Below are 12,869 nucleotides of genomic sequence, written 5' to 3'. Positions count from 1 at the left end.
TCTGTGGTCGATCAATGGTACAACAATAATATTTTTAACGACAATGCAACAGATATGAACCAGCGTCATGGATTATCACACTTTCCATCTTTAAACAAGAAAGATAAAGCGACAGAGGGGTGTCTCTCATGCCTCTGAAAGGCAGTGGTTTGTTTGTATCTTCGGCATTATGAGAAAGCTCCTGGTCTTCTGCATTCTAGTTTCAGTTTATGTTGCAAGAACGGCTGTCATAACTGGGGTAAGTAAATACCAATCAGATTGTGTTGACTTTGGTTTTCTACAGGATTAAGGGGTGTTTGGGTTTCTGGTTTGAAAAGAAATAACACTTCCAGTTTTAGTTTTGTTTTCAGAAAATGAACTTACAAAACCAAATCTTTCTTTTTTTTAAATCTTGTTTTATGATATCTGCATGCACTAATTAAATGCTTGTAAACTTCTGTTTCTTTAAAATAATAACAATGGTGGTAAAGAAAACAAATATTTCAATTTGTTTAAAACTACACATTTGGAAATAATTATATTACATTTCTTGGGGTAACATTGAAAAGGTCAATACATCTTTAAAAAGCAAGCTTGTTTAAAATAACAATAAAGGCGATGCTTACTAGTTTCTAGTCCTGAATAAAACCCTAATTATTAGGTATTACTGTACTGTAGCGTCTTCCCAGTGTACCAGACAGTAATGACTTCTAATCAGGGTTCTATTGCTTAAAACATTATGATTACGGTAACACTTTAAAGTAATGGCCACAGATTCATAATGAATTCTGACTGAACACCACAGGAAGAACACCTAAATATCATGCACATCCTCTGAGTTCTGAAGTAATTCATTTTGAATTCCGCCCTGTTCATTCATGTGGATTAAATTACCCGTATTCATTCCAAATGATGTTGATAAGGAATACATTAATGTATGAATTAACACTTCTCACAATTCCCTGGTGGGTGAGTAAGAGGGTATGAATTAGTGAAGAATAAACAGTGAATTCATAAGGAATGGATGGAAGGGAAAGGGGATCCTAAATATTTTTAAATCATGCTGAACTAACAGGGTTACTTTAGAACTCAGAGGACATGCATAAGATATTCAGGTGTTATTCCTGTGGCACTCGGCCGTAATTTCTTTATGCAGTTATTATTTTAAAGTGTTACCATGATTACACATAATAACACTAAATTACAATGCAAAATATAAGAATGGTATAATAAATAAAACGTCATGAACTATTGAATAGTTAAATCAACCTGAATTGATTGTAACTCGTTTTGTGACATTCAAATGTTGTTTTTCCTTTAACAATACATACTGCAAACTGCATTTTTGCACAAAGATGTTAATAATCATGACCCAACATATCTTCAATGATGCTAATGCACATACAGGCATTGTGGGACTGCTGTATGTAGTCCCAAAGTCGATGCCATTAAGTAATATGAACATCATGTCCTTGGCAATTCATTCACTGAGATAAGTACACGTTTTTATAACTATATGCAGCCTTGTTCCTTATTGATTGAACTGGATAAGGTACACAGTGCTTAACTTCTTTGTTAACTTGTGTGCTCTGTATAAAAGAATAATTAGATTTAAAAACCATTACACTTAACAACCAGGTACTGCACATGAGATGATTAATGGTGTTTTTGCAAGATACCTAGTTTCCAAAGTGAGAAATAAAGTCTGGACAATTTTATCAACCTTAATTTCTGTAAAATACAGTACTTGGTTATTGTTTCTTTAGTTCCTGGTAGCTTTTTAGAGTTCTCATCATGAGATCCTCACACACAATAATTTAAGCATAGGAAGAGATGGAACTCAGTTGATGATATAAAATACAAAAATTAAACCACCCCTTAGCCTGTGTAACCTCAGTACATAATTATTTATACCAAGCTATGGAAATATAATTGCTAGATTAATTGACACATTTCATTATACCGATAACACCCTCTGCACCAGGGAGTTACCAGAATGACAAACTGAATTATGTAAGTACAATAGGCCCTTGACAATAATTACTGACCAAAGTAGTTCATAATCTCTGGTAAATTCCCTTAAGTAACACACCACTAATTTCCTGCCAAGGCTTATTGTACCATTGATTGTTATGCCTCTGCACCACTTTCATTCAAGGTGTGTGAAGAAGATGCTCAGTGCTCTAGAGGCTGGTGCTGTGCTGGAAGCCTGTGGATTCGTGGTCTCCGGCTCTGCACCCCATTTGGTCAACATGGAGATGAGTGTCACCCATACTCCCCCAAGGTAGGTTCTAAAAGTGCACAGCATTCCCTTGTGTGATGTAGAGGTAAACAATCTAATACCTTTTTTAAATTAAATAAAATACATTTTCATTTTTATTTATCTAACGACAAAGGGTTTGGGAGCTATTTTCGTTGTTTCATATTTTGTTTTGTATTGCAGATTGTATTTTAGAATACTTGCTACAATAACTAAAAGTACAAGCAAGACTTTTCTTATACCAGAATAGCATACACAGCTACTATTATTAATTAATTAACATGTAGACAAGACATCCATGTTTTAGCAAATAACCGTCAAGTGATGCTTATTCCATTATTAATGAAATGCACACATGGCTTCTGAGCCATACAGTAATACAATTGGATTTTGGATTATAAAGACAGAACAAAATAAAGAACACAAAATAATTAAAAAGGAGGAGAATTAAATGTTTCCCTTCTAAAGATGTTTTCCATTACAAAAAATGCTTCAAATTAAATTGTCTATAAAATGGTTTGCCTAATTATCAGTCTTCACACAGTACCTGAGACACAGATACTAAAAAACTTAAACAAACAGGAAAAAAAAGTTCTATCCCTTTCCTAGATAAATGTTATTGTGCTTTCAAAAAATGGTCTGGCTCATTGCCAAACAAATGACAAAGTATGCTGCAACATCCACACACAGGCTTCCAAATGTGTGCATGATCAGATCATCTTGTCACAATCTGTTTCGGAAATGGCACTGATGTGCCTGAAGAGCAAGAGTTGAATCACCTAGATTAAAGGAATTCATTTACAATTATAGCAACGGGATAAATCATTGATATGAACACAGTTTACATTTGACAAGTGTAAACATGGCCTATGAGGAACAAGCTAAAATGCACTATTGACTGAGGCATATATTGTTTTCAGTCAAATTCAAGTTTTGTTTACTAGTGGTAGGCCGAGATCCTTTTTCCCTCCCCACATGACTGTGTAGGTAAGTATTGTGACAATTTATTACTGATCCCACAATTACAAATCCTGTAAAAAACAGAAACATTTGTGACGGCTTTAAAAAAGTAAAGGGTTCAAAATAATAAACCTTAGCAGTAGTAGCTCTGACAAATGCACATGTTTATACATTACACCAAAATCCATACTATGATTGTGGTATGCTTTTTAAACAGTCACTGTAATAAACATTTGTTTAACTTTATATCTGATATAAAATAGAGTGAAAAAATAAAGAAATATGTAGCTGTAAAGAGAAGCAATTTTGTAATTTAATTCAGACTGGCATCCTTTTTTTCACCCAGAGAGGATTTGCACAGTTGTGCAGAGGAAATTTGTTAGGATCAAATGTGGGTAGCAAAAGCCAAATATGGAACAATGCCAAAATACTAATGAATTTGAAAAATGTAATCCATATGCTTCTGTCTCTGACATGAGCTAAATATAATGATATAAGGCATGGCCCATTTTCTAATATCATTGTTACCATTTTATAATGAACACCAAGCGGCCTTCCAGCATACATAGCAAATTGCTTCCGAAATATTTTTATACTGCTTAACTATTCTCAAAAAGATGTGGTAAAAAGTATTACAATCACCTGCCATTTGTAATGTGGAGGGCCACCATAAACTGTTATGTGACCAAACCACAAAGAATTGTCTATAAATTGGGGATGGCAAATTTCAGCAAAGTCTTTTCACCAGAAAAGGTCCAGAGAGTCTTCACTTTTGAGAATGTGCATGGTGTTGGGTACGGAAGCAGCTGCTATCAGTCCTGTATCAAAGTCAGGTCGGGTATTACCCATTGTGACTGAGACTGAATGGCAGAACATATACCAGGGATGCATTTGAATAACAAATTGCAGATCATTTGAAATAGTTATCTGTGTGTATATGGTCATTTCTATTGAATATACAGTTGTTGAAGATATTTTAAGAATAACGTTCTCTGTTGTTAGGAACACATGCTACATATGTATGTAGTTTGTCCAGTTTGGGTACTACTGGTACACTTACTTACCTTACAGTAAAGTAACTCGAATAGTTTAAAAACATCCCATTAAAAGGTCAACTGAAAGCAGAATAATTGACTTAATAAAGTCCTAAGGCAATGTATACCTACATGGATTGCTTAAGTAGATTTACATATATAAATTGATACTGTAAAATTGTTTACTACTTTATTTTTACCCTGCAGATGCTTTGTCTTAGAAAATGGCACTACAACACTGTTTGTCCATGCTTACCAAAACACTCATGCATGAAATGGAAAGAAGGAACATACCGCTGTACAGAGGACGCTAAAAGAATGAAGTCAAGTTTCAGAAGAATGTAAAATGCGTTTTCTTTACAGTACCCTCCGCAATAGCAAGAGCAGCCAGATACTTTACTGTTGCGACAATTAAGTGACCTAACAGAATAAAAACTAAAAGGAAAATTTTGCGTCAGGAAACCTGCATTGCAGTGGGTTTTACAGCTACTGTGAAGATGTAGTAATACTAAAATAAAATAAAAAAATGTATGTGTGTGTGTATAAAGACACATTTATTTGTACTACATACTGTCAGTATGTAGTATGAGGGTTATTAATTCATTATGCACATTGAGATTGTGATTTATTACCTTTTCTTCCAAAATATTAGTAACAGCTCTGTTGCCATTGCGGTATGTTTTAATGATATGAATAGTGGGGGAACTACATATTGAAACCTGTATCAATCTAGCTTACGTTATTTCAGCAGGGGTGATTTTATTTATTTTCAGTCATGTAATACAAAAATAAATAAAGTGGGTCTGATAATTAAAAAAAGATCCCCAAGACACAAGTTCAAGACATAAGACTTTTTTTTAATGCAATCTAATAAAAATGTATTCATTAAAATTAGTTGTATGAAGTTGTAAACTTTACATATAGCATAAACACAATTAGTCAAATAACACATGCCTAAAAGCTCATAAATATTTCAGACACTTGTTGCTCATTAGTAAAACAAAACACGTTACTTTCTGGGCTCTGTGATCTGATCCTATGGGGTTGATCTGATCGATTCAGGGTGATTCCACAGTGCTGTAAAATACTCCAAGAAAATCCAGCTGTGGCTTATCCCTCCGGAGTATAGGCTGATCCAATCATTCTGTATATATATATATATATATATATATATATATATATATATATATATATATATATATATATATATATATTAATCTTGTGCAATGTTGAAAAGTAGTTTTAAACTAGTTTAGTACCTATAGTCATTGTTTTTCATATATAGCCACACAGTCCATTATTACATTACAGTAGACCAGTGGCCTCTATTCATCAATTTATAATTCAAGGTTTAGTCATCTATAATAAAGATAAACCAGACCAATGATACTTAAAGTAAAACTTTGTTAATGCAGACCTCAAGGGACAGATCATTATCTTATTTTATGAGTTTCACTACGACCTCTATAATTTTTGCATATTTTAGTATGCCTATTAAGATGTAATAAATGTATATTCAGCTGTGGTACAATATACGTGATACATTTAAAAAAAGCTTTTTGTAAGATTTGTCAAGCAGTACATCTTAACATAACTATTATTGTGTATCGTATTGTGTATCCATATGTATGTAAGGACATGCCTGTATGTAATAAAACATTTCAGTACTCACAGTACAGTACTTACCACACAATAGGAATTTTCTGTATTTTTTTTTTTTCCATAACAGGCTACGGACTATAAAGGGAAGCTACAATATATCTTATATCTCACAATATAAGCACCTGCAAAGAATGTACAGGCTTTGCTACTGGAGCAAGGTGGCAGTGACTTTGTTGTGATAATTAAAAAGTCTGTCTCCGATAATTAACCTGTACCAGGTAATTCCCCTTTATGCAATTTCTGGTACATTATGACCCAGCTATTTGATCAATGATGTCCTTGGATGTTGTTATATAAATAATCACAATTATTATGTATGTTATCCCTGTTTATTCCACAGAGCACAGGGGCAGAGCATTAATCAAATTCAGAGGAGGCTCCCAGCTGTATTCAGATAGTTAAAGCAACTCTATACAACATTAAAAACCATTTTAAAGATGCAATTGCAATTTTCTCAATTGAAAAATGAGTGCTTGGTGCAAAGCATCTCCACAAAGAAGAATATAGAAATATCCCTATTTTATATCTGAGATCCATTTCATACACATGCAGGTGTTTATCCCAAGTTCTAAATTGCACTGTTTGGGGGCTTGCTGTCGTGTTGATCAATATTGATCAAAATGTTTTAGTTTAAAGTGTTATTGTTTAGCTTTAATTTGAATAATTTTGTTTCTATATAGAGCACACTGCCATCTAGTGTTAATCAGTACACTTCACTTAAAGGGGAAGTTAAATACTTAATTTTTCAATTCACTTTTTATGTATATCTATTTTCATGCTGACACACAACCTTTAAGGGACATTGGTGGTTTTCAGGTTATATCATAATAAACCATTCTATGGAAAAGATGGGGCACCTTTATTGGGTTTGTTGATGTTGATTGGCCTACAGAAATGTAGGGTGTATCATATGAATAACTAAAAGAAAGAAATGGTCTGCATTGCTGGAAGGGGGTACCAAGGCTGGATTGATGTTTCACCTGCCAGTAGAACTATACAAAGAATGCATTGGCAATAATTTGTCAACAGTGAGTTGGCTGTTCAAGCAGCTTTACTAAGGGAACTATTTGTATACATTCTCATTAATAAGCCAATGTAATAAGTCACTAAGACACTTCTAATCAGGAATCTATATACTGCACTACAGGGCTTACCAACTGATCATATCTTTCATTCAGCTCCCTAGTGCAGCGCTTTGATTTAGAGGAAAAGTAAAGTATCCCATTAAGGCTCTTAATGGGTTTGAAAAGAAAAAAAAGGTACAATGTACAGTCAACATGTAGCAAAACTACCATGGTTAGCAAAGAAATACAGGATCATGTCTTCGTTCAATCTGGAAAAAAAACTTTCTTTCAGTTTCCTTGCTTCTATGGACAAGTCAGCTTTAGTTAGTTACTGTAAAATTACATTGTCATTTTCATCCAAATTATTAATTCTCTGTAGCATTTTTGTTTCTTAACTATTTCTGATAGCGCCAAATTATGAATGAAATTCAGTATTACAGCAATGCAGAGAGGAAAAGTATAAAGGCAAGTAAACTGCAAACTGCTACACCACCTACCTTCATAAAAAATACAAGTCCAAAACAGTAACAGTTTTATTCTATAATCCACATATCCCTTTGTTACAATGTCTGTATCCTTAAACGGAAGTGACTTACATGTATTACAACAGATCTATGCCACCAGACAGGTAATTATGATGAACTACGTAACTTTGTGCTGGAGATGATACAATTTATCAATCTTACTTTGCATCGGTCATTCATTTAAACTTCTGGCACTGACTGACAGGAAATAACACATCTTTCAAATCTGTGTATTTACAGGCTTCATAGATTGTGTTTTGGAGCAGGAAGAAAAATGAAAAACATATTTGCAAAATGTAAAATTTTATTTCCAAAATTTAAGCAACAGATTACACAGGTAACTTTTGGCAAATGCAATCATAAACTTAAATATACGCACATATCTGAATCTCTGAGAATGAAACTCACAGACTTATACTGTTTCTATAGTACCTCTAAAATACTAAAAATGATAATGCTAAATATTTATTTCTCACAAGTTAAAATATAAATAATTCAAAACAACTAGTAGAGAAAATGTGCAGAAAGTATAAACAAGACAGTGTGCCTTTGATACAATACATATTTTACAAATTGTGCAAGATTTCATAAGGCGGCTCTGGTCTCAACGTGACAAATGTCCAAAGTATATAATACACTCACATAAGCTCCTTATGGTTTTAGGTGGGGAGACTTTTACAAAAATGAGGTCATCGATTTGTGTGTACTGACTATGTCGGTTCAGATACACCAGGGACATGTTTCACACCTTTCAGAATTAAACCTAACTAGATAACAGATAGTATCCATTTACTGTAAGAAAACAATGCCTCCACAAGAATCAGACAATGATAAAATTTACATTTGTGCCTACTGAGAGTGATGAGTGTCTTATCAACTGTTATCTGGTGGCTTGCTCAGAAAAAAAGGGATTTGCTAAGTTGTAACCCATAGTTCTGCATTTTTCATGTCAGTCAGTAGGGAGATATTAATATGAGTAATAAATGCCAATCAACAAGTCTGAATACAACTTTAAAGCACAATATCCCCCCCCCCACCCCCCCATAAAAAGAACACACTTACATTTAATTCAAATGCCTCTTGTGTTGGTGCAGTCCAACACTGGCTTTACTATAATAATACAGCAAATGAAACAAAAGCTCTGTTGTAAAATAAAATATTGTTTTGTTTAGGTAAACCAAAGATATCCTTACAATGCAATTATTAAACATATATTTGTCTTGATATCTTCTTTTTTTTCAGTGCAACTTTTTTTTTTTTTTTTTTTTAAGATGTAAAACAAACAATATTCATTGACTTGCTGGAGGCAACCATTTGCTGCTTTTACTCCAAACTCCTCAAACTTTATCTTCACAGATCCAACAAAAAGATGTTCAAGCCTTTTTTTTATTAAACAAGCTTCCACATTGGTGGCTTACTTACAAGTTAACATAAACACTGTCCTTCTCCAGGGCGCTTCATTTTGTGCAGTTCAGCGAATTCTCGCATTTACTGCACCCTCCTTCTATCATATTTTGAAGTGAGTGATCGACAGTACACTTTTGGCTGTTGAGGGGGAACGCTGTCAAATACAGGGCAAACCAGAGCTCAATCAACAAAGCCCTCATATGACACAGTAGGGTTCCCTAGGTAACCTGGATTTTCTGCAGTAAAGGAGTGTTGTGCTGAAACAGCGCCTCAACTCTCTGTTGGAGAAAATGCAGATAAATGGATTGACTCCAGCCTGGGCAAAACTCATCCAGACTGCGGCTGTCAGGTACCCCCCTGGCACCACGGGCCCCCTGGCAAACACTCTCCAATAGCATGCTACAAGATAGGGGCCCCACAAGGTAAGAAAAAAAAACGTCATAATATAGAACATCCTGCTAATCCTTTTTTCAGTTTTAAATTCATCCAAAATGAGGAGCCGTCTTCTCCCTGTTGTATTGGTGTTTTGCCTTATTCCCAGCAGGGTCGGTGGAGTAGGGCCTCTTCCAAAGCCAGCTAACCAGTTTGCAGCCGCCTGGCCACTGGCCCCTGGACCATGAAAAGTCCAGTTCTGGCTAATGGCTGGTACAAACTGGACTGGTTTCATCTTCCTGCGATCATGGACAAAAAAAATAAGCTTGAGGTAGACAAGCTGGGTGGCGAGAATTATTAGGGCTAGAAGCAGCATAAATCCTAGTGAGTCGTTGGCTCTGAAGGAGCGATGTTGGAAAGTGCACTGGTCTTCCTCCCTGATAAAGGAGTAGGTACCCACGTCCAAGACTGGTGGAAAAGCCATAGCCACGGAAAGAGTCCACACCATACAAATGACAGCCAAGCAGGTCCAAAACGTCAGCCTTTTCGTATAGAAACGGTGATGGGCTATGGCCAGGTATCGAGTCACACTGATGCAAAACAGCATAAAGGCAGTATGAAAGCAAGATAAAACTCCTAGGAAGGCAATCACTTTACATGTAAGTGTTCCATATGTCCACGACGAACCATTTTTAACTGACGTGAACACAAACGGGAAACAAATTGCGGATCTGAGTATATCTGAACCACAAAGATCAAGTAAAAAGTAGTAGGGAGCTCGGTGCAAGGTCTTGTCTTTGACCAATAAGATGGATATCAGGAGGTTACCAACCATGCCAACCCCAATGATGAAACCAAGGGAAGTCAGTTTGAGAAAAGTCGTAAGAGGAGAAAGATTCTGCAAGATGTTGTGGTCACCCGCATGACTATAGTTCGCCATAGATGGATGGATAATAAGATAGCCTCAGTCAAGTATCATGATCTAGATTCACAGGGAGGAGATAGATCCACATATGTGCTTTAAAATACAATCCAGGACTGGAAGCTGTCGTTCTTCTAAGCCATCCTTTGTTCTTTTGTTTCATCACAACCAAACCCCTGAAAAATATTATCCACCAATCAGGTTTTCTTTTAAGGTATTAAACGAGTTGCTTTATCGTTCTGTATACAGTATGTGTAGGTAAAATGGTATTGTTTTATATCAGATTGCAAATATTACAAACATACACCAAAATACAAAATGAAAAAAAAACTCCTTTGTTCATCTTTTTACATTTTCTTTTGATTTTTTTTACAAATTTGATAAGCATTTTATTAACTACAGACATTTTTGGATTGAGCACTTACATTAACAAGAATGGTGTTCATTTTTACATAAAAGAAGTATTGAACGAATTTGTATATAAAATAGGCTAATTTCTTATGAAGCCAAAACGACTTAGGTGAAGAATTACACTCCACATTATACGTTTGAAGTATGTTTTATTGAAATGCAGCAGATAGCTGTTGATCACACCCAAAGACCCTGCAGAATGTATGTATCAAGCCAGCAGCTGCCTCGGAGCTCATGCATTGTTTAAAATTAATGGAGGATACATACAGCATTAAGTATCAATATTTTTTGTCGATTAAACTGTTGACTTGAATTACTTACTGTACGTTAATACATGATTTGTAATATAACATGCTTTGTTAGTTAATTGTTTATATTTACAATTGCAGATAATTTAAAAAAATAAAACTGAACAATGCTTAAATACAGCCTTTGTTATTTATTTTCGTAAATTTTTTTTAAAGTGATGTATCACACCCAGAGGTATGGAAGCATAAAGAAAAGAGTAATCAACCACATTTAAAAAAATATGGTATGGAAAGGCTAATTACGCTGCCAGTGGTACAATTAATATACATTTTTACATCGAATTTAAACTGTACATTTTAAACATAGAAGAATTTCAAATTTGTAACCTGTATTTTTTTTGACAATTACATTTGAATACAAATCAAATTGATTATATATATATATATATATAGATAGATAGATAGATAGATAGATAGATAGATAGATAGATAGGGTCATAATGCAGACTGTTTCTTATATTTCTGACAGTAAATGTTGGACTGCATTCACACTGTTACCAGAACGTCCATTAAAGCAGTACATTTTGCAAGTATTATATTTACTGCTAGCTATACTAAATTGTAACAACGTACAAAATAAATACGATTGATAAGAAATAAACTAAAAGCATACCTGTTGATTTTGTCTTTGTTTCCCCAGATGTTATTTGTATTGCAGGAGCCACTTTGCTGTAAAATGCTTGGTTTTGTTGCCTGTTCTCTTTTTTCACAGTGACTATAAGTGGCACAGCGAGAGCATGCGCACTGATCCTATTGGTGATCCAAGCCGCGTCCTGTCTCTTGTTGCAGCAGCACAGTCTCTCCCGGCAACATCTGCTCGCTGGGAGCAGCATCAATAAATACATTTTCTTCATCAATTATACACCCAGGCACGTGCTACATCCTCGCGGTTCTTTCTTCTGATGTGCTGGCAGGTCCATACATATTCGTATGTATTTATTTACGTATTTGTAATGTATGCTTTCTAAATAATTGCCAAACATAAATATTCCTGCTGACACGATGTATGCTGAAAAAAAACCCTACAGGTTGTTTGTTGTTTCTCTTTTGCACATCTTTATCACTTACACATCCAAATTATCTATTTTTTGTCATTAAAAATGATAAGAATGTTTACCATAAACAACATTAATAATAATAACAACAATAATAATAATAATTGCAATAATAATAATAATAATAATAATAATAATAATAATAATAATAATAATAATTGCAAGGTAATTGTTTATTCCTTTGTTTTCGATTAGTGTACAATAGTATTATCATCATTATAGTTGCATGATATAAACAACAATAGTAATACTGTACAGTAACAACTTAAAAACTGGCCTACTGATATTAATATTGACCTATTGACCCTAAAAATGTAGAAACGTTTTTGTTTTATTCTTTACACCAGACAAGAGAATATCAGAGCTTCATAATTCTCCCATGTTGATATCCTGATGGGATTCCAATTAAAATGCCAGTTGTTTATTTTAACGTGGAAGATGAGGAAGAGAGCTAAATAATAATAAAACAAATCACGTCAAATAGGTCAGTTTCCAATGTGCACAGGTAGGGAGTATAATAATTAGGAGTATATTACTGTCTGGTAATGTGGAAATACATTAATCTGCCCTACTTTTACATACATTTTAATGTTGGTGCAGATGCACTGTACTGCATTGTAATTTTGCAATTATGTTTCCTGGGAATATCCTGATTTAAAATTGGGCAAAGCAAACAGACAATAAAAAAACAAACTTGGACAGCAAGAAAAATATTTTATTACAGTACATCTGTTACTTTCTGAGAGCAAGAAGCAACATGAACCTTGAATACATCCATTTGATTGCAATCCCCCCCCCCCCCAAATTACACAGAAAGAAAAGAAAACTAGCATATACATGTTGCTGTAACAATAATAGCATTATGAACAGTTTTGCTGCACCTGCACAACGTTGTCCACTGAACTCGTACA

The 12,869-nt window shown here is 34.4% G+C and overlaps 2 protein-coding genes across 2 annotated transcripts; one reads left to right on the top strand and one right to left on the bottom strand.

Annotated features, from left to right (window-relative positions):
- LOC131737650 (prokineticin-1-like) lies at nucleotides 1-5,378 on the top strand. The gene is made up of 3 exons (XM_059027893.1): nucleotides 1-238; nucleotides 2,138-2,263; nucleotides 4,441-5,378. The coding sequence occupies exons 1-3, from the start codon at nucleotides 170-172 to the stop codon at nucleotides 4,576-4,578; spliced, it is 333 nt and encodes a 110-aa protein (XP_058883876.1). The 5' UTR covers nucleotides 1-169; the 3' UTR covers nucleotides 4,579-5,378.
- A 2,389-nt stretch (nucleotides 5,379-7,767) lies between these two features.
- Nucleotides 7,768-11,894, bottom strand: LOC117415075 (probable G protein-coupled receptor 85). The gene is made up of 2 exons (XM_034025013.3): nucleotides 11,517-11,894; nucleotides 7,768-10,360 (listed from the first exon to the last, which is right to left on the bottom strand). Exon 2 carries the CDS (start codon nucleotides 10,200-10,202, stop codon nucleotides 9,087-9,089), a length of 1,116 nt encoding a protein of 371 aa, XP_033880904.1. The 5' UTR covers nucleotides 10,203-10,360; nucleotides 11,517-11,894; the 3' UTR covers nucleotides 7,768-9,086.
- Between the last annotated feature and the right edge of the window lie 975 nt (nucleotides 11,895-12,869).

Source organism: Acipenser ruthenus, chromosome 7 (assembly GCF_902713425.1).
Source record: "Acipenser ruthenus chromosome 7, fAciRut3.2 maternal haplotype, whole genome shotgun sequence".
In the NCBI taxonomy this organism is placed as follows: Eukaryota; Metazoa; Chordata; class Actinopteri; order Acipenseriformes; family Acipenseridae; genus Acipenser; species Acipenser ruthenus.
Note: the sequence above shows the minus strand (reverse complement) of the source record. Positions and strands in the feature narration are given on the sequence as shown.